This window comes from Coturnix japonica, chromosome 8 (assembly GCF_054131305.1).
Source record: "Coturnix japonica strain WE chromosome 8, WE-NBRP24, whole genome shotgun sequence".
NCBI classification, from domain to species: Eukaryota; Metazoa; Chordata; class Aves; order Galliformes; family Phasianidae; genus Coturnix; species Coturnix japonica.
This window is the reverse complement of record NC_140670.1, coordinates 23,486,197-23,512,308: the sequence shown is the minus strand read 5'-3', so window position 1 is coordinate 23,512,308 and position 26,112 is coordinate 23,486,197. Positions and strand designations below refer to the sequence as shown.

The 26,112-nt window shown below is 39.6% G+C and overlaps 1 protein-coding gene across 1 annotated transcript in view; it reads right to left on the bottom strand.

Moving 5' to 3' along the window:
• The window catches only part of SORCS3 (sortilin related VPS10 domain containing receptor 3), a 264,737-nt gene that overhangs the window by 4,651 nt on the left and 233,974 nt on the right, over positions 1-26,112 (bottom strand). The window contains exons 17-25 of the mRNA XM_015867276.3: positions 24,311-24,424; positions 22,682-22,853; positions 16,402-16,588; positions 13,372-13,505; positions 9,340-9,463; positions 6,701-6,813; positions 5,010-5,141; positions 3,234-3,333; positions 1,151-1,256 (exon numbers count right to left, since the gene is read on the bottom strand). Of these exons, the coding sequence (XP_015722762.2) occupies positions 1,151-1,256; positions 3,234-3,333; positions 5,010-5,141; positions 6,701-6,813; positions 9,340-9,463; positions 13,372-13,505; positions 16,402-16,588; positions 22,682-22,853; positions 24,311-24,424 (1,182 nt within the window). The remainder of the gene's footprint in view (positions 1-1,150; positions 1,257-3,233; positions 3,334-5,009; positions 5,142-6,700; positions 6,814-9,339; positions 9,464-13,371; positions 13,506-16,401; positions 16,589-22,681; positions 22,854-24,310; positions 24,425-26,112) is intronic.

The window sequence follows — 26,112 nt, the reverse complement described above, 5'->3', positions numbered from 1 at the left end:
TCTATTCTCTCTTCCTCCCTCCCTATCCAATTTCTAATACATTACATTCTCAGATATGTTTTAAAAGGACAGGGTTTTTTCAGCCCTGGAGCACAGCACGAGGCAGATGGATGCTACACTCAAGGTTTCATTAAGGCTCAGGATCCTCAGGTAGTATGAGAGTTTGTTTTATGAGATGTAGAAGCATAACATGATGTGGACTCTGGCAGTCAAAATATGCAGATCCTTCTTCTTGACTGATCCCAGACCATAGATCCAAAGATGTTAGCACAAACGTAAGAAACTGGCTCACCAAGATGAAAAGGAAAACTCACCTTACTCTGGCCCATAGAAAAGATAGCAGAGGGAACAAAGTAGTTGAAATTCGGACAGGAAAAGATGTAATTCCCCAGTTTGGAGTTTTACAAACTATTAATGCCCAGATTTTTATTTTTAAGATTCTAATATGATGTTTTGTCACTAGGCAGGTCATGAGTACATAGACCATTTAATGCAGTAAGTTGTGTATTGAACACAAAGTTCTTGACAAGAAGCTCCATCTGCCTAAAACATACTCTCATAAGGTAGTCCCTCGGCTAACAGGTTGTTCTTATCCCACATTTTGTTTGATAGCTTGCAGCAGCAGAGCATCATAGGCCAGCACATGTCCTGTTTACTGTTGAAGCAAAAGGTATATTTTAATATCTGGTGAAGTACATCTCAGCAAAGAATCCCAGACATTTTGATGCATAACACAAACTTTTCTGGCATCAGGTCTCCTTCTCTTAATATAATGACACCTGCTTCTTTGCTCTTGCAAAAGCTATTCACTTTGCAAGATACAAATTAGATCCTACGGCACTAAGGGAGCTGGCAAGACGGATGTAGACTCTATGAAGACATCAGTCATGTTTTTGACTAGGTGAGCACACAGGCTTCCCTCATTTTCTGGTCTCTGGTTCAAACAAATCTGCTGAAGCAGGAAACAGCTCGACTTCTGAGCTCTTGGTGATGTGGAAGAGCAAGAGGTGGATTTCTGTCTGTACTCAAGAACTACGGAGTTATACCTGTCTAAGCCTTAGGCCAGTACAACTTATTCTAAGCACTGCTCTGCCTAAATTTCCTGTAAACCACCCAGCATCTCCTCCTATCCTCCAGTTTTTCAACTTACCTCTTAAACTTGTAGATTAAAAAAACAGCCAAGCCTACAAACACCACAGACAACAACATCAGCATCGCCGAACTGCTGTGACCTGTGCTGGAATCAACAAGGGGTGCTGCAGGAGGAAAGGCAGAGCATTACATTTGCAAGATATTAGCAAACACATAACTGCCAGAGAATTGAGCTCACTTCTGTCTTTGTCACATCTGCTTTATTATCACCACTGCATGGTGCATGCTGTTTCCATTAAGGCCAATCAGGAGAAAATTAATTGACTCTCTTATCCTTTGAAAGCCACATTCCTTTTTCAAGGCAACGCAGTCTAACATCTCCTAGCGAAAAGGCACAGCAAGCCATGCTCAGCTGAATGGCTGATCATTCCTGCATTAACACTGAGCTATTTCTTTTTAGGTTTGTCCAGGGACAGAAGTGGAAATGAAATTTATGAAGTTTGACTTAATACACATCTTGGAGAAGTAATCTCAGAGTGGTTCCTGTCTTCCAGTGACATGTCTGCCTCACGTGTGAAAGAGTCCTGGTCTTTTGAGAAGCCCCAGGGCTCATCTTTCTAACAAGACCTAAACACTATCTTTTAATTTCAGTCATTTTTGTTTTGTAAAGGAGCTCAAATCAATAAAACTGGACCCAAGCAGTCACTACACTTTGAATCTTTGATCCACCCATCCTTGGCATTTTTGGTAGGGCAAATAAAGTGTATTATAAAACCTTGTTTGTGCAGCTATTTCCACAGCTCATTGGAACACACTGTCTTAATGGACTGAGAGCTATTAAAGTCTGATGAGAACACTCTAACAATGTGCAAATGATTGTAAGTAGCATCTGAACATTTCTCACTGCATAAATGTTATTTGGTACTTCTTTTTCCTTCTTTTTCTTTTTTTTTTTTTTTCTCTATTATTCTCTGTTCTTATTCTGTCACTTAAGATAATGGGGACAAATTCTCTGCAAATAATCCTCTGGTTCCAGTTGCAACTTTGCACATTTAGGAGCCTGATCCTACTAGTATTCTGCTTCCACCTCTTCTATGAACTCTTTCTTGGAAAATAGCTGACTCTTATTTCACTCAACACACAAAAAACCCCAACCCTACAGGAATACTCATGAAAAAAAAGCAGATGCAGCACTCCCACTTATGGTGCTTACTAGAACATACCCAGAAACAAACCTGAAGACTGCAGAAATTTGGATCTCATTCTGTTTCATAAATTAATTCCTTTCAGACTAAGGCCTGACTCTCACCTCCAAACAACAATCAGAAAGCAAAGGTACAAAGGCGTTATCTGCTGGACAGAATATGAGCCTTGGTTTTGCCCAAGTCTTGGCTCTCTGAGAGTCTCTAGTAAAAGGAAGCTAACATGCTTTATCCCAGGACATGAACCTCACTTTTTCAGAGAGGCTATCACCCATAAAAAGCAAAGGCAAAATAAATCCTTCATCTCCTCCACAGCCATCACTGTCTCGGCAATAACCAAGAGCTTCATTCTAGGCTGGCCAAAATTCTCAGCTGTAGCTGACAGCTTCAAACCAGGGCAGTCTAAAGCAACTGCGATGATGAATTTTAAAGCAACTACTTGCTATTATGTGAAAATGTAGATAGGCAAGAGTGAAACAGTGATTTGTGTAAGTTAATATTTGGATATAGATCTTTTCATGACTGTTGCATACATAAAACTTCTTGGCTAGTCATAACATTAACAAACCCTCTACAACAATGATACAATCTATGAAAGTTAGTAAGAATACTCCCACTTCATTCTACAGGTGCCCCGTGAAAGTTTAATAGAAGATCATTAACCTGATGTTCTATAACAACTGATAAGCATCAACACACAAGTTAATTACACCACAAATGACTCTTAAATGATACTTTTAATACTTGTACAAACTGGTGCATGAAGACATCACTGCTCGACTCTGCTTGCAATACTTCCTTCTTCTGTCTCAGAATGACAAGCCCTAAGTAACCCAGTAACATACACCAAACTATCGAGCACTACAGTTTAAGCCCATTCACCTGCAGCTGTATGAATCCTAAAAAGAACCGCAGTTGTGCCTTTTACTCCACACTCACCTAATGTTAACTGAGTGACATACACAATGACTTCAACACCAGGTTTCAGTTCAAACTGGACCAGGTTCTGATTGAGAGCGTTGAAAAGGATTTCAACAACCTGAGAAAATAGTAACAAATACAGTTACAATACAGAAGAGAACCAGCTGAGGAGACTGATTAGGAATGTTAGTCACCATTTGTAGGCTACATATATCTCTTACTGTCTTCAGGAAGAGAAGGAAGAAAGCAGGGAAGAGAAAGGGATGCAAAAAAACTGAGGAAGTGAAGAGAGATATGCACATGCTTCAGAGGGAACTGAGTGTTACTGAATTCAAGTCTCCCTAGAGGACAGATGCTTTTGAAGCTCAGAGTGCTATTATAATTCTCCTGGGAATACAAGGCAAAAAATGGGAATGTGGTGTGGAAGAGAAATTAAGGATCTCCTCATCCTCTACTACATCCTGTGAGTTTGATCTAACTCGCTAATTACTGAGATATTCTCATTAGTTGATGATGGAACTGAACTAGGCAGTCCAGCCTAGTAACAACTCATTGTTCCCTTTGATCCAGGACAAGCCTAGTCACATAGCTCCTGTTCAAATACAATGTTGGTATGTTGCTATACAGTGATATCAAACTTGCTATATTTCTCCTTCATTTAGATGAGGGGCCTTGAAATGCAGGCTATTCACAACTCAGCAAGCCAGTTAGGATGTATTATTTGACTGCCTCACAGCATACATTTTTCATGTCAACTGGAGCCTGAGCTTGTTAGTGCCTGGTCTCCACCTAGTAATTCTGATGGTAGGGGAAGACTTCCACAAGTAGGAGACGTTAACAGCTTCCAAAGTACAACTGAATATACTGTCAAATAAAGTTAGACCACTAGACCTACAGCTCATGGACAACTAGGTGCCTCTCCTTTGCACACAATTAGAAGTGTTAAGAGTTCTGCTTTCTACAAAAACATACCACCCCGAATGGGCTAACATTGCTCAGCGGGTGAAAACAACTTCCACGGAATTTAGGAATCCTTTGAGTGATTCAGTGTTTGATCACAGAAGAGTTTCTCCCTTTGGCGCTTTCAGATGGACTCACCCATAGCTCCCACAGTGGGAATGGTACATACAGTAATATTAGCTAAAGCAAAGCAGCTTTTTCAGCACTACTTCACTCCTTTGCTTTCATTTCTTTTGCTTGATGTAATCACTTGGTAATTCCAGCAAAAATAAAAAGCTTCAGCAGACTAGTGCTCTTGTTCCTAGCTCTTCCCTTGCCTGTATATCACTTCAGCTATTCATCACTGTAATTACCTATTTATCTAAATGGATGGATATTGTAACTTTCAAATACAGTTTGCACACACCATGTGCTGCTTCAGAATAAAGAGATCTTGTATCTGTGATATATGAGCTGAAGAGCTTGATTTATTTTTAGTAAACCTAAGTATATTATGTTGCTGCTTTGGCCTTTGTCTATTAGCATTTCTCCAAGGAGTGGAGGGAGTACATATTCAAGGTTCCTTTGGCCATAACTACTGTAATGAGGGCACACTACTGATCTAGGTTGAACCACTGCTGGTCAACTGTGACACACCTCGGTGAGGAGCGTGGGAAGCCAATTTTCCCTGTGAAAGTCATTCTCTTTAACAGCATAAACTATACTTCCACAGTTCAAAGTGCATCCAGTTACATCACACTTATTGCAAGCCATTTCCAGTACTGAAAAGGTTAAGGGATACAACTGTGAATGTTACAATGAGAATAAATGATGTGTAAATCCTTTTTTCCTTACCTGCTCCAGATCAGCTTCGCTGCTTTTCCTCCTCTCTGTTGAGTTTTTACGGGGTAGCACAAAGAGCTCAGCAGAAGTAGGCAACCCAGGAAATACAGCTACCAAGATTTGTTCATCAGGAATACCAGTCACCTTAAAAAAGGTAGAAAGGTGGTCTCTAGTTGCTCTTCTACTGCTGATGTTTCCATTCACTATGGGATACTACACTCCCATCAAACTGTAATTTGTCAGTTCTGCTATAGCTGTTGAAGCCCTCATGAACTGTTGTACCCACTGAGTGAGTCTTTAAGTAGAGGTTCTGATAATGATGCACTCTGTCATTTTTAGAAGTAAATGTAGTGTTGACAACATTAATGTGCCTGAAGATCACAACCCAGTGTTCAAAGTAAAAACCTATGATCTGTTCATATCTGAATTTTCCATGTAGTCCCTCGCTACAAAAGAATAATCCAAAGTCAGATCCAGAGAGTCAAGGAGACAGATAAGCATGCAGCTAATGGAGATATAAGATGAAAATTACTTGCTAAATATAAAGCAAACGAAACACATCAATGGGGCAGCCTATTCCTAGTGGTTTGTCCTATAAGAACAGATTGTAAGTTGCAGCCAAACAGTCAAAAAGCACTATATAAACAAGCATTTCTATGTGCTTTCTATTGTTTAGGCTACTGTTATTACAATATAACTCATTTATTCTTTCTGCAAACTTGACTTGAATGCATTACAAGAGAAGACCAGCTAAAACAAATGAAGTAAGTGTTTTCTCAGGGTGGGAAAACAATCAAGGAAACTCTCATAAACTGTGAATTTCGAGTAGGCTGCAGATGAGGAAAGCTGAGCAGGAATGCACTTTCCTCATAAAAATAATCAGTCACCATTTCTAAGAGCAGATGTAGCTAAAGAAAAAAAACAAAACAAAAAAGAAAGATATATTTTTGGTATAAAGTAAAAAACACAAAGGCTTGCTCAAATCTATTTCTTGGTTTCACACAAAATCCCTGGCTATTTGATACCATAAATTATTCTGTCCGCTTTCCTGCAAGAATTCGAGAACTAGTTTACATATTCTAATTAATCCCAAAGGAAGATTCAGTATCTTCCACCCCTGGCAGCTTCTCTTTGCCCTGTGTTTTTAAGAGGTAATTTTTTTTTCCTTCTGAATCTTCATTTTCTGCCCCAGTTGGAAAGGGAATAGACCTTTATAACATTCACTGGTTGCTACACTTAGTTCCGCTGGAAGACTGAGTATTAGGAATAGATAAAAATATCCTCACACACCTAACATTACTACATCTGTCTGTCTTCTGGGATGGAGTGGATCACCTGTCAACCTGCACACAGAAACACTACCCAAATGTTTGCAGCAAAACCAGTGCAACTTGTAACATCGGTTTTGGCAAAATAAGAATAATAGCAATGCTATTATAATCAGGAATTTTTAAAGTCCTCGGGGATATTAAAAGCTGAAAAATGCCATAGAAACATTAATAAAAGTAATTACAATATTTCCACAGAACTCCCAATATAGTTTGCCTCTATAAAAAGATTCAGCATATTAAGAAGCAGTCTATTTAAAATGATAGCTTCATTACTGCGTTCTTCCCACTCTTTTAAGCTAGTATGTTGAAAAAGTCTGCATACTTTACCAGCCTAGTCTACATCAAGCAGAAGAGGTGGAAACAGAAACGCACCTGTGCTAAAGCTCTCCTGATGACTTTGCCAATATCTTGTCTCCACTCAGGGATGTCAGGGTTGTGGTAGTCCAAGTTAGGAGAAAATGAGAGGAGCTGAGATTGGAAATACTCTGGAATAGAAGAACAGTACGGATGAGAAGATTAAATGGGTAGCACTTAGGATAAAGCCAAAAGTGGGGATTCGGTAATGTCCTCTATTTATTTCCATGGAAACTACAACAGATACAAAGAGCCCAGTAACACTATTTGATATAGCAAATTCTCAGCTACAAAACACTGTATTTCAACACAGTCATGATGATTAGCTGGACATTTTTATCAGCAATGAACAAGAGTCTGAATGCTGTGCTCATAGAAAATCTGCACAGTGGATGTGACCCACTGTCACTGTTTTCACTGCTGAAACACTGCACCCACTCCCTCACCATTCTCACATTCACTGTTTGGTCCCAATAAATGTCCAGCAAGCATTGGTAAATGCCAGTGGGTGCTTATTTTGATGCACGGAGGAATTCAGTAACACGCCGTTACTTCTTAAGCACTTGCACGTCAGACACCATTCTCTGTCCTTCCACTGCCATCACATACCAACACGTAACAGAACATTGATGGAAGGTTCAACCCCTGTGGGTGTACCACCAATATCCACATCTGACACTACAGGCCAACAAAATGAAATAGAAGGCATTACTTTTAGAGCAGTCCTTGTATTAAAGTGACTTAAAACAGAAGAGAGATGAAAGAGTGACGGAAGAGCCAGGCTAACACCAAGCAGGACAGAAAACTTGCAAATAACTTAAAAAGGAAATCTTGTTCTAATGCCAGCTTGTGGCTTTTCCCAGAAGAAACTGAAGTAAAATACAAGGGAAATAGGATGATGCCTTCCTTTCATGTCAGCTTTAGGCCACCCAAGCCCAAGTAATTTTGCCACTCAATTTTCTGTTCTGCTTACAAGAAAGTTAGCTAGTAAATAAGACAGCATCTGCCTGAAATTTAGAAAGTCTATGTAATTACATGCACTATGGTCTGCAGAGAAAACACATACTGTAAGTAATATGTTTTCAAAAGCAGGCATTATCTGTTTGCTCTCCTGGAGGGAAGCCACGAACGGTTAATTCCCCAACAAATCAGAGCCCAGTGGTGCTAATGACAGGGTAATCAAGCGACGGCTATTCATGAAATGCTTTGAAATTACTTCCTAATTGACTGATTGCAGGAGGAAGAAAAACTTCCTAGACTTCAAATTTAGACCAATTTAAAATCTTTTCCTACTCCATCTCACCCCTCTGGTGTCACTACAGTCCATGCCTAACATTTATGACAAACACACACAATGAATTTAGGAGAGTGGGAGACACAAGTTCAGGATGGGAATCACACTCAGATATGGATTCTCAGGGAAGAAGACTGTCCTTCCTGTTTCTAGAGATGTGCTACGTCACACCTTGAAGCACCTGATCTTCCAGCCACTTAAATAAGTACCATTAATCATTTTAAGAAGGTATCAGTTTTAGATCAAGCTAAACCAGCAAGTGTATAAATGAGAAATCCACAGAATAGAAGGGATGTGCCAGCACAGCATTTGTTTGCATCTTTTGCAAATTCTGTTCTTCTTTTTAGACACTGCAATGTATTTTTTAATAACACAAGCATAGAAGAGTAGGCAATCTCTCTCATGTTCTTTCTGAAGGCATAATCCAGAGCTTGATGTATAAAGCTTTTGATATTTGAACGTAGTAAAACATCCAATTTATTAGTATTATTTTACTAAATTCTGCACTCTTAGCTACAATTGTTGAAAACCCTCAATAAATCTCCTCCACTGCTAACACCACAAAGAGTGAACTCACACTTAGAGCCATAATAATTAAACAAAGGGCACAGATTAGCACTGGTAATGTAACTTTACCAGAGCACATGTTTACCAAAGATGTCTCTTGTTTACATATTTGGACTTGCACCAATCACCAGATTTGGGTTCAGGAAGGACACCTTCCTTCAGACAGCTCAGTTTACAACATAGCCTTGTGTACAGAACTGTTTGGATGTTCCAACTGCAGGAATTACTCTGTGATAAAGTCCAAAGTTTTGAGTATTTTACAGAGTGCAGCAAAATTTCTTACAGGGCATTTTGAAATAGAGTGAGAAACACATTATGGATCTTCTGGGACCTTCTCAATAAAACTTGCTGCCTAGAGAGAAGCTTGTCCTTGAATGCTGGATGCCAAAAACTAGGTAAGTAGAATGAAGGCTAGCCTAGGAGAAAATTCTTCTATGTACAGGTACAGCACAAACATACCAAATGTGATGCATAGAGAAGCCCAGTGAACACACAGTGAAAGTCCCACTGTGGTATGGAATATGGGCAGAAATACCAACAAGAGAGCCATTTCTGTCCCATTTCTTCCAAACTCTTCACCTTTATACAACAACTATGTGAAAAGAAATCCTGGCTGTATACAGCCCACTTCACAAATTATAATAAATCTGATCCACTTTGTTCAGAGTTAACAAACATTTTACTTTGTAGGTCCCTCCAGGCAACAGGGAGTTCAGAGTTCATTTTGGCTCAATGACAACTGCCTGTTCTTCACTTCTATATGCTCCCTGATCTTATTGTAAGTGGATGAAGTTACCGTGTACTGCGATCTCCTTGGTGTCTTGAATGAGGGTGTTGCCTGCAGCAACCTGCACAGTGACAGTGTTCATCCCCTCCTCACTGAAGATGTAGGAGATGCTGCTCTCCAGAGTGATGAGGGGCTGCAAAGGGGAAACAATGACAACAATATCAAAATCAGGATGCAATTAACTCAAGTACAACAGTCAGCTGAATAATCCACCAGGCCAAAGTATCCTTTCACCCCTGGCTGATACGGGGTGCACAGCTCTGCATGTTCTGCTAAGTTCAAAAAGCATGTGATCCAAGCACCACCCACTGAGACCAATCCACAGGCTAAGCTTACTCTCACTTCACTAAATTCCTCCTGAAAATTATTTCCACTGAACTGCAACTCATTACGGTATGAATACCTCAGCAGAACACAGTCAGTGACTGCAGAATTAATGCTGCAGAATGCAGAGCTGTAAACATGCAAGCATGAACACTCAGCATAGTTGCTTTCTCTGCTGTCCAAAACAGAAGGTCCAACTCAAATCAGTATTCGACTGTAATCCAGAGACAGAATACTTTTTCAAACAACTCCTATTTGTCAGATTCAGGACCAACCCCACTCTTTAGAATCACAGAATCATATAAAGCTTTTGTCCTCTAAAATCATGTCCAACCATCAACCTGTCAGCACTATGACCACTCAGATAATTGTAGTATTACTAAGAATGGAAAAAAACCCCAAGATCATAAAGTCCTGCCATCAACTCATCACCACTTTGTCCACTGAACCATGTCCCCTAAATGCCAATTCTCCACAGTTCCTAAACACCTCCAGGGATGGGGACTCCACCACTTCCCTGAGCTTCCTGTTCCAATGCCTTAACACTCTTTCTGATGAGAGAACTGTCCTAATATTCAACTCTTGCTAGTCCCACTACACCTGCTTAGGAAAATAACTGGACAGGGAGACCACACCACTGTGGTTTGGAGGTGCCACCATGCAGTCACTTGAGGTGAGGATGCGGCCAGTAACCCTGTCCGAAGCCATCTTTGGATGCATGAGGGGCTCCCCAAAACCTCAAGGTCTCAAGCAGCTCAGCAAGGTTTGCTCTCACTTATAAGTGCAAATCCATGCATCTATCTCATAGCAGCTTTGATCAGGACAGTACAATGACAACAAATATTGTCTTGCCCATGTTTCAAGTCTGTAAGGCAAAAGTCAGCTTCAGTTATAAAACTAGCAAGTTATGTTAAGACCTGGCATAACTCCTATAGACACTACTATCTGAACACAGCTGGATGGCTTCCAGAATAAAGTTGAGCAGCATTTGGCTAGTTCCAAATTGTGGCTGAGAAGTCTGACTTTATCTACATCTTCTCAAATACATTCCTGATAGCATTACAGCTCTCCCCTTTGCACAGGAAATTCTTACACTGATTCACACCTAGAGGAGAAAAGTGCACCACATTTAGGAAAGAGATTCATTTATTGAAAATCAAAGGTCTTGCCCTAATAGTTCCTTTGAGCTGACAGCTGGTCTATTGACAAGTCTCTTGGTTTGGATTAAACCATTACAATAGAAACAGTGATACATTCTCCTTTGCAAAAGCACTTAGAGGTCTAAGAGCACAGATAAAACAATTGTGCCATTACAGCTGTTCCCTCTCCAAACTGATAGTTTGTTTCCAAAGAAAAATATCCTAAACATTCACTTTCCAGCTCTAACACTTAATCCCATCAGACTGATAATTTGCCTGCATTTCAAAACAATGGCTATACATGCCATTTTCATAGACATATCAGTTTTCACTGGCATAAGCCCAGGCTGGCAAAGAGATTTTTCACCTGTAGAATGCCACCTACTTTTGACCCTCTCATTCATTACCTAAAAAAGCAACGAAAGAAAAGCCTGTCTGATATCTGGGAACTCAAGGATGGCAGCCTGGGATAGCCCTGGAGTTGCAGCTAACATATACTAAGATGCACATCCTGGGCAAGCAGAATAGTCCTAAATTAAAATGCAGTGATATTAGCAATATACTTGGAGGTTACAGGGTATGATTATGTGCAAAGGCAGATAAGAGGAACCAATCTGGTCTTTAAAATTACTATTTCCCTTTTGTGTGCGTGTGCATGCAGGACATTCCATTATCATGGCTGATTTCACCTCCATCATGGAGTTTTAACATTCAGCCAACTCCTTAATTTTAATTCAGGCACCAAGACCTGGAAATCAACTCTAAATTAAATCAAGTAGTTTAAGGTTCATTTGCTCAACCTATTAGACAGCTGGACACATTTATTAAACTGGACCTGTGTTAATCCAAGCAAATTGCCCTTTGGGTATACTGCAAAAATTAGTACAGTAGAAATTCAGTACAATGATTCCAGCAAGATGTTGAGGGCAACAGAAGGATCTCAGCCAGGCTATTGGAGTGTAAGACAACATTTTCCTGTGTAGGAGCACAGAATACCTCTGTGAGAATGTGCAGTGACACGAGACACATGGTTCTGCTTGGGATGCCTATGGGCTGATCAGACATAGAAGTTGCTATCAGGGTGTAACAATGCCAGATAGTTACTGTGCACAATATTACACACCACATCCCACAGTTCACAAACAAATCAGTGTGCCCAGATTTGACCAGTACTAAAAGTGCCACAGTTTGTCCATGAGACATATATCAAACATCCCAGAAGGAGTTTTGATTTGATTCAGACTACTGTTCTGGGGGCAGAAAAATATATCAAAAAGCAGCTACTGCTGTATCTACACATATTGCTATACACTGTCAGTGGCTAAGCAGCACAATGAAATACATGAGGTTGCTGGAGAGAACAGTAAGAATGAATGGTGCTCTGGATCTTTGATTATCTGCAGATAAGAGGAACCATCTCATCTGATCTCTAACTCAGTGTAATTCAATAACAATAAAACCACTCCAAGGAATTAAAATTTTAGCTGCTCCACATACAGCAACGTCCAAATCGTTGACACATCTACACCTGTCTATATTCTACTGAAATTTGAACTAGATGATAGTTTAAGTAACAGATCCTATTTACAAGACAGATCCAAACACCACGACAGATGGATGAAAATCTTTAGCAAACAAAACTGTTTTTCTCTCTCTATACTAATTTCTATTTCAAAAACTCTTCTACATTAAGGACAAAAGTTGTGGCAGAATAACTATGACACTTAGATTGCTTTCAATATAGTGGAAAATGGCATGACTTAATCTGCTTTTCGTAAGTAAAAGCAGATACTAAATTGAAAAATAGGGGTGGTACAATTCAGTGCTGCCACTGTTTTTCATGGAGGATAGTGCCTGTGTCAGCTGTCTCACACCTGAAGCCTGCATCAAAATCTGTCACTAATAAGCAGTTCTGCTCTCTCCACAATCGCAACTTGTAGATTCACGTGCTTTAATTATTGATAGAAAAAGTATTTCTTGGTAACTTTTTGCCAGCAACTTCAACATTCTCTATAAAAAAGTCTCCTCTCTATCTATCTATTCCAGTATATATCCAGCCTATGAACAATAGTCACAAACAGAGCTTCTTGAGCTTCTCACTTGAAATTCTAGATGCAACTGGTTATTTCTGTGATTCTGTTTGAACACCAACAGCTTTAAAGTATTGTGTTGGAATGCAGTGTTATATACAGCATTCTGGTACATAATGGAAACACCCATGGTTATTTGAACACTGGCAGTTTTTAAACAGTGTTGAAAGCCAGTGTTATCCTATACATAGAGATATAATTCAGTTACATTGCAAGCCAACTCTGGTAATAACAGTGGTCTTCATAGCTCAGTGGGGCAGATAACAGCCAGATGTAAAAAAAAAGTAACTACTTCTAAGAGCAATATGAGTGAGGGGGAAAAAGATACACAGAGCTGAAGTTTAAAGTAATGACAACCTATTTTTTAGAAAGTAAAAAGAAGAAAATGACACAAAATAAGCAATGACATGAAGTTTTCATTGGGGTTAAGGGAGTTCCCTGCCTGGTACAAGCTTAGCAAATAAATGTGAATCAAAGGGCAACCGTACCTTGGTGCTGTTACCAAACCACCAGAAGTAGGTAAGTGTGCCTGCTTGACTGGGCCAAACTACTGCAGTAATGTTGACATCCTTATTCCTGATTGCAACAAAAGGGACACTCAGATGGACATGCTCCACTGGACCTGAGGGAAGAGACAGATGATTATTAAAGGCTCAGAGTTAAATCTTCCCAGCTTAGTTGTAAACAGCAAGGATTTTTCCCTTAAACAAATCAAATTACTGTCAGCAGTGAGTCCCTGTTATAGACATACAAGAGAATTTCTGAAGCCAGTAAGTGAAAGATACTAAATACAGGCTAAGGGAGAACAATGAACTTGCTTCTCACAGGATAGGGCAGGCTGCTATTGAAGTCTTGATGGAGTTGGAGATGTCCCTGTTCACTGCAGGGGCACTGGACCAAATGACCTTTAAATGTCCGTTCCAACTCAAAAGATTCTACGATTCTATAACAGGACACTAGAGAGAAAGAAATTGTTTCATTGAAAATCTATCCAGAGAGCTAATATTAGTGGGCAAAACACGTTAACTAAGTTGACTTAAAGCTGATTATGTAAGAGGTATTTATGGCTTGAATAAATATGCCCTCCAAGTTCCTCTTTAGAAAGTATTTTAAAAAAAGTTTTATGATTTTGAGCAATAGTAAATCTTAGTATTATTTTGACTTTGGCCTTACTTCGAATAGCTGATGGGAAGCCTGTTAACACCAGCAAAGAAAGGCAGGAACAGATTAAAAGGTATGTGCATTGACATATAGAGGTTTTTTTTTACAGGGTCATACAAATTTGCTTTCAAAAACATCAACGTAAATTATATCTAATAAGATCAAACGTCCACAGTGAGTCCAGTGCAAGAAGTCCAGAATTAAGAAGAAAATTCCTCTTGCCAACCCCAACAAAAAGTGTAAATAATTCTAAGGTTTTTGGTTTTTTTTCCTCCTATCTCAATTTCTTCCTTCTCATAAAATATGCCAGTTTTGCTTATACTGAATTCCAGCTGGTAACTGGTGCATTACTGAGCCCTTATTGAATGGTACCTTTTAATACAGAGCAAACTGATAGATTATCACTATGAAAAGGAAAGAATGAGTAAGAAAGGAAGAAAGGAGGTTTTTTGTTTTTTTTTTTAATGTAAAATATTAAGTTGAGGAAGCACAAAATTGCTGATTTTAACTGAGATTATCTTGTTACATTGCCTCTCAGCTTTTCAAATACGAAATGGGGACATTAATTAATTCACCTACTTGGATGACAAGAATTCTGCAAAGCAAGAGCTGTTCTTTTACCACCAGAACACAGAGCTCCAAAGACAGAACCATATTCTAGGTTTTGGCTCTCAGTTTATTTCCCCTTTTCCTAATGGGTCTACCAGCAAGTCATTTCTGAAATGTGCCCATAGGAAGAACACAGGATTCCCATGAAGAGCAGGTTCCCCCAAATATTTCCTGACAGGGAAGGAAGAAGAAAAATCTTCCCTTCCTTTAAATGAGGGGATGAGTAGATTCCACAAAGGTGAAAAGGTGAATGCTCTCTGTTAAGGCTGACATAGAGAAACCTACTGTTGCTTGAAGCTCAGGAGCTCCTACCTCTCTCTTTTTTTTTTTTTTTCTTTTTTTTTTTTTTTCTTTTTTTTTTTCTTTTTTTTTTTTTCTTTTTTTTTTTTTTCTTTCTTTAAAGCAAAAAGTTCCAGCACCAGACAAACATTAACCTGAAGGTGATTAATGTAACTGCTATTTTGTCCATACAGTTGAGCTTCAAGGGCAAACCTCCAATATTGATAAGCACATCAAAACATACTAAAAATCTAGTACTAAGATGTGGATTTTAATTTCTTTATTCCCACTGTTAGTGTGAATGTAAATGTCTGGAAAATACTTCTCTAGAGATAATAGTAACAAGCTGGCCATCTAAGAAGTCTAAAAAAGTCAATGGAGAGAGATCTAAGAAGCTGAGGGAGAAGTGGACACAAATAAGCCAAGCAATTGCCCCTCTTTTGCATTCTGTTCCAAAATCCTCAGCATGGAACAGCAGTTCCTGGGAGAAAAATCAGATAATCCTTACAAAGTTCATTGTTATTACCAGGTAACCATCACTTTTGTCAGCTAATGGCCCAAGGTGAAGGAAAAAACAGTTAATGCTCTAATAACAGGTTGTAAAATGCAGCCATGATTGACTTTGAGGGAATTATGAGCATAATAAAAGCTTCAAGGAACATTTATTCTTTCAAACGGGGAGCTTGAGATTTAAAAGAAGAAAATAGTTCTTGCATTTTGGAATTATCTGACTTGTTTCCAGTGGAAAAGCTCAAGCACAAGACTGGCAGAATAGAATACTTTCTGACAGGCTATGGAAAAAGATGGACATGGCTGAGTGCACCATTAGGACCACAACCAAAGAAGTACATATGAACACAGACTCAATTGCCTTTTCAAGAGAATAACAGAACAAAGAACCAAGACCCTCCTGGTCTCATCCTGGGTTCTCTCCTCCCTTTTGAGTGCTTTGAAAAGGTCAGTCAGGGGCTCTACAATTCTGCTTGTGTGTCAGGTGGAAAGAAATTGGACCCATCTCTGTAACAGCAATAAAAAGTCAGGAGTGTGTGTCAAATGCATGAAGCATGAACAAATAGCACAGCAGTTCTCAGTACATCCATATACCAGGAAATACACTTATCACAATGATTTCTGTCTTATTTAATATCTGTGTTGAAAACATCTAAATACTGAGTAAAAACGCACTAGATTAATCTAAACCTCTTGGTATCAGAAGCTAAAAATACATATCTGGATTTTGTTTCATATGCTGTTTCACCTCTGAACTTTTCAAAATCCTTCTTAAGCTTTTCTCTGCATGTGCAGACTGTAAATACACTATCATTAAAAGATGCTTCCTCTTTATTAAATAAGCCACAAATTGCATATATGTGTGTGGTTGTATGCATTCCTAGGCCCCACTGAAGCTGCAGGGATTTTCAATGAGGCTAGGATTTCACCCAAGGAATCTAGCAGGAGGAAGTACTTACAAACCACGTGCAGGAAGAGGACAGCAGTGTCAGAGCCCAGGCTGTTTTCTGCATATGCTGTCACCTGGAAGATTCCAGCACTCTTATATACATGCCGGATGCCATCCTCAACAGGGCTGAAATTTGCATAGGATACCGCGATGCCATCCCCAAAATCAAGTTGAATATTAGTCCTCTGGAGATCACCCTGCAACAAATAAAGTTGGATTAGGGAACTGGGCTGATAAGAGTGATTTATATTACCCTCTATCCCACTGCTCAGCTCCACTTCGTCAGTGTGGACACAAACTCATGACTTTACTTAAAAAGTCAAGCTTCATCCTGCCAGATCCAAAAGGGGCCAGATTCAAATCAGTGCCAGCTAACTACTTAATATTAATGCTTGGAGTATCTGAACATTTGCAGCTGTTATTCTGTCATCTTGGATTTAGAGATTTTGAGAAAGTAGAATGTCAAAGATGTATATATCAAGGGGATCATATTTGATTCTTCTGGTACAATGCATGGTTGGGGATTATGTGTCACTGCAAAGGGCAAGGACTTTGCACAGCCCTTTGCTAAATGGGTGACATCCAACAAGCACTTTTGGCAGAAGCAGCAAGATGGGAGGCACTACAGTGATGGGAGGCTATATGTTAATTGCTAGATGCAATTCCCAGGAGTAAATGGAAGCCTTGGGAACATTTTAGAGACAGGTTAATAATTGATGATACTGACATACTCAGGTCCAGCCTAACCTAGTTTTCAGGCTTCCTGAATAGTCTATGGAAAAGGAAAAAAAAAAAAAAGGAAAAAAAAAAAAAAAAGAAAGAGACCAATACATTCTATTCTAAGATAACCAAGACAGGTGACACAAACTACCTTCTGCAAATATCCATCTCTGTACCCTTATGATAAAAAGCCTAGATAACTAATTTCAGCTAGACACCTAAGGTCTGGATGGAAGAATTTATAAAGGTTGAGTTCCACACAGATGACTGACAGCTGTTATCTAATGCCAGAGATCAGGCCTGGCGATACGCAGGAGAATGCAATAGATGATGAGAAAATCCCTACTAAGATTATTGTCAATGACAGCTATTAAATGAAGGAGGGAACAGCAGACAAGAGATTCCAGCATTGCAGGTATTGTCTAGAAGAAGCAGCTGCACTGTTTTAGTTTAAATTACTTTTTAAACCACTGTAGTTGAACTATAGAAGTGTCTGTTATTTCAGCTTCTTGGAGTCTTGCTATGTATTTGTTCTCAGCTGACTAAAAGTAACACAAAACAAGTCTAATTTAAATAGATCTAAAGCCCACCACAGTGATTTACTAAAGTGAAATAAAATTACACCCTGATAATACCTGTGCAGCTTTCTGTATATATGTAAGCTGTATTAGTTCAAATCATTTATCGGGAAAAGGGTACCACTGTATTTACCACGGGTGAAAAAGATGCCGCTACCTTTTAGAGATGATCCCAGCTGTACTGACGATGAGTTCTCACTCATCAGCTACAGAGTAACAGGTCAGGTCAGACCCTGCACAGTCCTCCATTTGCTGGAAAAGACCACTGAACTCAAAATTCACAAAAGTCTCAGGGCCAGTTGCACAAAAGAAAGCACGGCTTCATAGAATCACAGAATGGCTGAACTGGAAGGGACCCCAAGTATCATGATGTTCCAACCCTCCTGTCACAGGCAGGGCCACCAACCTCCAGATCTGGTACTAGACCAGGCTGCCTGGGGCCCCATCCAACCTGGGTTGAACACCTCCAGGGATGGAGTATCCACAGCCTCTCTGGGCAGCCTGTGCCAGCACTTCACTTTCCAAGTAAAGAACTTCCCTCATACAACCAACCTAAATCTTCCCTCCTTCAGCTTAAAACCATTCCCCTGTGTCCTATCACTATCTTCCCAAGTAGGCTTCCTACAAAACTGTACAGATTAGATGAAGTGAAGATACTGACAAGGACAATCACATTGTGACAGTCCCCAAGAGTTTTAGATCTGACAGTACCAGATTTCTACTAAGTGGTACTTTTCAAGTACCTGGGTATGGAAAAACACATAGTTTTCAGTCTAGATTCAGACTGTGAATCCCTCTGTCATAAATGATTTTTTCTATAGAAACAGTAATGGCAGCCCTGGCAGAAGCAGGATGCAGTGCTTTACTACTGATTCCAGTTTCAAAAGTGCACCTGATCTTATACTCTGGAACCTGCATTGGCAGGCAGGTTGGACTCGATGATCTCTAGAAGTCCCTTCCAACCCCTACAATGCTGTGATTTTGTGATTCTGTGAACACAGACTATAGACCAGACTACACTGCAGTAGGTCTTTGAGATCACAGCGTGCCCCACAAACTTTGTCTTGCCTGCATTAACAAATCAGGCTGGAGAAATGATATTTTCAGGGATGGTTCTGCCTTGAGAGTATATCTGGATTTCTCAAGCACACATCCATAAAGTCTAGCTTATTATGTAGGTTACAAAATATGGGCATTTGATTACAGGTGCTAGATATCTCTTCTTTCTTTCTCCATCACTCCCATTTCACACAGGTTAGGGCAATATTGCTATTGACTTTGTTAGGAACCATATATTTTCACCTCTGTCCTATTAGGACACTGAAGTTATAGTAGAAAACTAAAAGAAAAAAAAAAAACAAACCAACAGAAATAGAGCAGAAATAACAGCAAAACCTATATCTATAATACTGAGTAGCCAATAACGTTGTTTCAATAGAGAGGTTTCTTTTTAAGTCATTCAACAGAAGTCTCTAACAGGGACAAAATTACACTCTTGGGATATGCAGTTATTTGATAGAAATGCTCACACAGCTTGTTAAGCCCTTCAAAACTACTTCTCAAGGGAATGTACTAAGACCACAAGCTCATCTCATATGGAAGACACTGAACAGAAGATAAAAGTCAGATCTGGGCTGGATTCATCACTGGTGACCTCGGGCTGTCACTCCTGTACCTATCACAGGAGCTCTCCTCTCTTGCTTTACAATTCTATTTTCTCCTTGCTTCTCCAATTTGATTCTGTTTGAAAGGAGAAGGTTTGAAGCAGAGAAATAGGAAGAGACTTCTTGTGGCTAAGAACCACCTAATTATGAGTGTTTGGCCTTCAATGAAAAGCCAGCCCATCACACTAATCTTTTCTTTCTCTTTTCCACACCTCTGTATCCAGTATATAAAATAATAAAAGAAGTGTTAGCCCCTCATACAATGTCAGACATTCTAGAATTTATAAATTTAAATTAAAATAGAAGATGCTGGAGACATTTCAAATGGATAAAGTTAATTGCTTTCTATATATAATCAAGAGGCACGTTTTATTGCTTTAAGCCCTGTAAGCTACCAAAAGCTCTGAGCTAAGGGCTGTCACAAAGACTGGAGCTCTGCATGCAGGCATCAGTGGGCAGGCAAATGGCAGTGAAATAGGTGGAGAAGAGTATTACCATGTAATGGCCTTTCAAAGTTATCACCCCAACATGACCACCCTGGAGAAGTTTTCACATCTGTGTACATATATATTTTGATCATGAAACCTCAAATAACCCACATAAAGGAAAAGCTCAGGGAATAGCAGGCAGAGTACTGGAATCAGAAACAAAGCAAAGCAGGCAGAGAAGAGGCTTGGGAGGAAACTTTTTTTCCCATTGCATTCAGAAGCACACAATCTCATTTCTGCAGAACCTAAAGGTGTTTCTCTAATGAAGCTCAAACAGTGTAAAAAATATGGCACAGCTGTGACTATCTTTTTCTATAAACATGGTTCAGTAAACTACTAATAGATGTTCAGAGCTCTAATACTTGCTCAGACTTGTACTTTGAATAGTCACTGCCTGCTTTCTCAGCTCACTTGCATTTACAAACCTGTTATCAAGCTTTGCCATCAGCTTGTAATTACTGAAAGAGGGAAGCTGTGTGATGGCATAAACAGAAGACAATAGAATCACACAGTTCACTATTTGGAGCTGCCACCTAAACAATCATTTAAGCTTGAGAGGCAGGCTTTCAGAGAGAAGCTGAGGATATACAGGAAAGATCAAGTACAAAAATAAATTCACTGATCTGGTCAAGAACACAACTCCTTAACAGCATACTGGCAGTCTCAACTCTTTGTGCTGAAGCTCAAAAAGCAGAAAAAGCTCTTATTTCCTCATGTTTCTTTGCATATACATGCAACTCAAGTCCCCACACCTCTAAAAACAAAGCAAGATCATCTGTCAGTGCATCTTTGTCACTGCCACACATATCCTGAATTAACACTGTGAACAATACTAAGATTGAATCTGCAAATCCTGTGAAATATCATTTTCCAGTAACTATAGTAAAACATTATTTTATCACTGGATGATGTTAAGGTCAGTCACTCACACCAGTATACTGTGGGTGCATGTCTTTCTAGGAGATAGAAAGGAACTGATGGCTAAACACAAAGTTGTTGGTCAGGATTAGTCAGGAGGAGTAGAAGGGCTGAACAGAGGTCACAGAGAAAGACTCAGCAGCAACAAAACCCACAGCAGACTGAGCAGAGGAAGTGAAGCGAGGAAGGAATTAACCTGCATGACAGTAAGGTTTGCAATAATAAATATTTCAATTAATAAAGAAATCATAAAAATTATTTCTTCCAATTACTGAGGGATAGTTTGATGACAACTCATTTGTTTTGCTGATTTTTCTTTCATTCTCAGGTTGACACTGAAAGACTGAAATACTTCTCCCCAAAATGTCAGGCTGTTTTATATCTCCCCCTTTTAAAATGACCTTTTATTTTAAGAAACAAACTCAACATAACAGCTCTCTGTGGAGTAAGCTGTTCACCCACAGAAACATGTTCTTGCAAATACCCTTTCCTTAGGATAAAAATTGTTCCATTGAAATATTTTTCAACAAAGGACAGAGTCAACACCCTCACATATTTATTCAGCAGCCTCTTCATTCTCTGAAGCCTTGTAAAGGCTCCACTTTTCAGCTACTTTGACTGCTGCCTTATTCCCCATCTGTTTATCATTCTTTGTACACAACAGTTCCGCTTGAGTTGCTTAATAAATTACTACTAGATTCCTAATTTTTAGATTATGTCTGTTCGTTTCTGAACTCCCACTCACTAGTGTCTATACAAATCATCTTACCATGTCAAGTCTGCAGAATATAAAGGAACCAGCCATGTAGACAAGAAATTCCCTTTCTGTAAAACCAGAGCAAGCATGAATCTCTGAGGAAGTACGTAAAGAAGCCCTGTCAGATTAGCATGGTTCCAATGTAACATCTAGTTACTGGACAAGTCTTTAAATAAATAGAAGTGTACACATTTAAAAAAAAAATAATAATAAGCTATCACAAGAAAAAATATTTCTCCATGGCAGCATGCTCAGACTTAAGAGTACATTATATTCTTGAAGGCATAAGTGGCCCAATGTAGCCTACTCTCCTCCCTGTAGGGGAGTGCAGTAGCTGCAAAGAGCCACCACATGTGCCCCTAAACATTAAATTACAGACCAAAAAAGGCGAAAATAGTTTGAAGAAAACAGCCCAAAGGCATACAAACTGTTTTAGCTATCTGTCCACTGGGCCACAAGACTTCAGTGGCAAGGGTTGTAATGTATGTGTTCACCAAGCAGAGGGATACCTGATTCAGACCTCTGGAACTACCTCAGTATTTTGATGCTTCAATATAGCATGGCACTGTACTGTTTATGCTACTGTTAGCTAAAGAGGGAATCCTACCGCATTAAAAATAAAACAAATATACACCGGGGAACTCAGAGGTGGGTTGAGGAGGCTCCGTTCCTACTGCAAAAGCAATAATGTTTGAACATCCCTCACTGCTTCCCATGAGCCTGAAAACACTTCCCAGCATTCTTAACCTTTCCTAATTATGCTTCAGCTAAGATGGAACTAAAGGTTAGCAACCCAGAAACTGGGAAATGGTAAGCATAAAGACTTCATCTCTGACTCACAGACTCCCTAAACCACAGCTCGCTAGAAGCACCAAGAACCTTCTGGGGAAATATGATTTTGACCAGATCTCCTGTCATTCTTCAGCAGCATCCTTCACTGGTAGGCAAGATAACCAGGCAAACACATATATGAATTGACATAATATTACTTGCTTCTACGTTTCACGTGCAACTCGCTCTCATGAATTCCCCCCAGATCACAGTAACATTCAACATTTTGTAACCTTGCCTGATTGCTCTTTTCCTCTTAGCTGCCTGATAGATGAAGGGAAAAGAGTACCAGTCCTGCCATGATGTGAAAGACTTGCCGAGTCTGGAAACGCACCTCTTCCATAAGGATGATGAAGGTGGCATTGTGCCCCAGCTCTGTGACCAACTTTCCATCACTGGTGAGGATATGCAGTCCTCGCGGTGCTTTTCCAGGGCACTTCTCCACCTTGGCCTTATACTTCTCCCGCAAGCCATCTGTGCAGTTGTTGGACACAATCCTTCGGTATCTGGGGTACAGAAATGAAAAGAAATTGGGCTCAGGCAATGGGTGGAAAGGTTTCTATTTTTGTTTTTGTTTTATTTGCCCATAATATTGCACACATTTTCTCAAAGGCTAACTGTCAGTGTGACTCCCTGACTGAAAGGAATAATCACATTACCTTATTAAACCAGAGAAAACCAAACAAATCACAATCCAGCCTTCTCCAGAGATTCTCAGCAGCACCACTGAGAACAGACACTCATTATGGAGGTCAATTAGTCTGTGTTTCTAGAAGGCCGAGAATTCCCCCAATTTCATGACTGCAGAATTTACGCCCCACATCCCAGCTTTTTATTATGCTTTTTATTACATTGTGCCTGCATCCATTCTGCCAGTAAGCACTTGGAAGGATCTGGTAATGGCTTTGTCCAGTTCAATTTTAAAATTATTCATGGAAAAAATCTGCTTGGAAGATATTGGCAAATTTGCAAGATGCCTGACTATTTCCATTGCTGTTGATTGGGATTAACACTTTCTGGTAATTCCAAACTAAAACACAAGGTTGGCTAAGAATGTCCAGATTCCAGCAATTTTCTTGCCCTCTGTCAAGAAGGCTGCAAACAGTCACACTGGCCAGGGCTGTCATTACATCCCGTACATGTCGCAACCTTTGAGATGAAAGAGGATAAGAGGAATGTTGTCTCTGAAGCAAAATGACTCCAGACTCGCAGCGGCCACATTTTCTTCAGCTACTCCCAACTATCAACCTCAAATGACCCTGTCCATAATAAACAGGCATGCAGAATCCATGATTTAGAAGCAGCCCTGTGAAGTCTTCAGGGCCTGCAGTGCCTGAGAAGGAACACCACAATTTTGCATCAAGTGCAACCAGCATTTAGAGTATCACCCACACAACAGAATAGCATTTTCAAATGATACTACTATAATAGACCAACATTTGCTGTATGTTCTGGGTATAACCAAGAGAAACCAGCATGTGTCTTATCTGAAATTTCACTGCACTGAGTACACAACATGAAAATGGCAGGAGAAAAAAATAAAATAAAATCACAAGGTGAAAATTGTCCATTTTAGCCTTACCAGAAGCTATAATAAGAGCTTTAAAAAAAGAAAGAGGTTCAATGAAAAACAGGGTTAAATACCATGAATCTGTTCTGTTAAATGTTCAGCTTTCTCTCAGATTCACCTTCTTGATTCGTGTTTTAATTTTGCAGCAAAGAGGAGCTTCAAGTCTAAGCTCCAGAGATTACACATCACTTGATAGCAATACGATATCTACATGTCACTTATGTTAATGTGCTTCTCCCTGTCTCTGAAGAATGAGGCAATGTTCCATACAGATGTGGCTGCAAACATTACCACACGAATGAGATTGGACAATAGCCAAGCAGGATGTGGAGGAAAAGGTCAGAGCAGGTTCTCTTGTCTACCAAAATCAGGGAGCTGTCAATGTTCACTTACCCAGTGCTGTTCAGATAGCTTTGACCAATGTTGCACTCCTTGGACAGGGAGGACGGACTGAACCAGAAGGCTGGGATACACTGGTTGTTGTTGTGCCTCTCATAGCCGTAGTCACTATGGAGACAGTAAGTCGTGAGTGTATTTCTGTTCCTATTCACTGGATTTAGCTCACCTTTAAGCAATGCTTTTGCTCCCCAATGTGTGTGTTGGCAGCTCTTGATGGCATGGCATTGTGGATTAGGATCATTCTGAGACAAAGTGCCTGCTTAGTCTGTGAAACCTGACAACACCAGAACTACCAACCCTGCAGAACACCAGAGAACTCCTGTTTCATTTGACAACAAAACATGGACAAAGATTCAGAAGAAAAATAATATTGTTAATTTCTTTTTTTTCCTATTAATTAATAATCACTGTATTTGTTGGGTTCTTTTGGCTCACATCCCTTTTACAAGCTTTACTTTTAGAATAGTTCAGACAACAATTCCACAATAATTATACTTTTTCAGAAGGAAGTGCTTTGGAATATGAAATGGTAGGAACACTTCTTGAACAACTAGCTTAGGTATGTCTATAAACATGTAGGTTAATGGCTCTTTGACCAAGCTAAGGCTGACCTATAAAAAAACAGCCTATGCTTTTCCAACCCTAAACTAAAGCAGCACAGTCAATGTGGTATCAAAAGATTACACAGTACTGAGTAAAGTGAAAAAGGTAATCCAGAGTACTGATGCTTCCGTAGATCACCAAAGAGTAGAAGTACACGTAATTGCATTTAAGACTATTTTTACAGTTTCCTTTGCATGCCAATACAGTGATGAAGCAATAGGATTAATCCAAAGCTTTCCACATTTTTTGTATGCATACTCTTTATTGGCAGGCTAGATTTGAGGGGTAAATAAAAATGGAATCTGGATTTTTGCCTGAAGCAGGTTAACAAATGCCAACAAATTAAACCTATGTGGAAACGCAGACATTGCAGAAGTTACTGCCTTGAAAACACTCTATGCCCTTTAGGACACACTGGGCTTTATCCTTTCCCCTGTTCAGAGCCTGAATTGCCAGCAGAATGTCTCCAGGAGGAGCTTTGGTGAGACAAAATTGTGTTATGTCTCCAGTGACCCCAGATGCTACTTTCTTTTTCGGAGGGCAAAAATTCTGCAAGCTACTTTAAAAGGTTCAGAAATTCCCTAATGTTATTTCCCTCAACATTCAATTTAATCATTCTCAGTGGGTTCGACCTGCACAGTCAAAAACGCCTGGCAGTGACTTGGTAATTAAAAATATTCAGGAGGAGCTGTACTTTGCCCCAAAGAAGAAAAGGACTGCATAAATATTTAATAAAATTAAAGACAACATTGCTGTATGCCCTTAAGGTTCTGCGCTTGTTCATTAACTTCTGGTAAATGTATATTAAAACCTTGCGTGCTGCCCACCTTCCTTCTCATGAGCCCCAGGGTTTGCATAAGTTAAAGAAATAATCAAGTCCAGCTGCTGTGCTGTCGTTCTCAGGAAAACTATCTTGACAGAGTAAATAAAGAAGCAGGAAGAGGGAAAAGAAAGATCAGTAAGCATTTTAATAACACTTCTGAGCTCATTCTGCCATTCTCTCTGTAACGAAATGACCAAGGTTTTCTTTTTAAAATGACTGCGAGGGTTGGAAGAAATCACCCTTGACCTTGACTTGTGAGTATTTGTTGAATTGTGACCCTGGATTACAGTTAATGCCCCTGAAATTCAAATTAGACTCATATCTAACAGCAGCAAACTGATATCACTGCAAGATGAGGCAGACAGGGGCA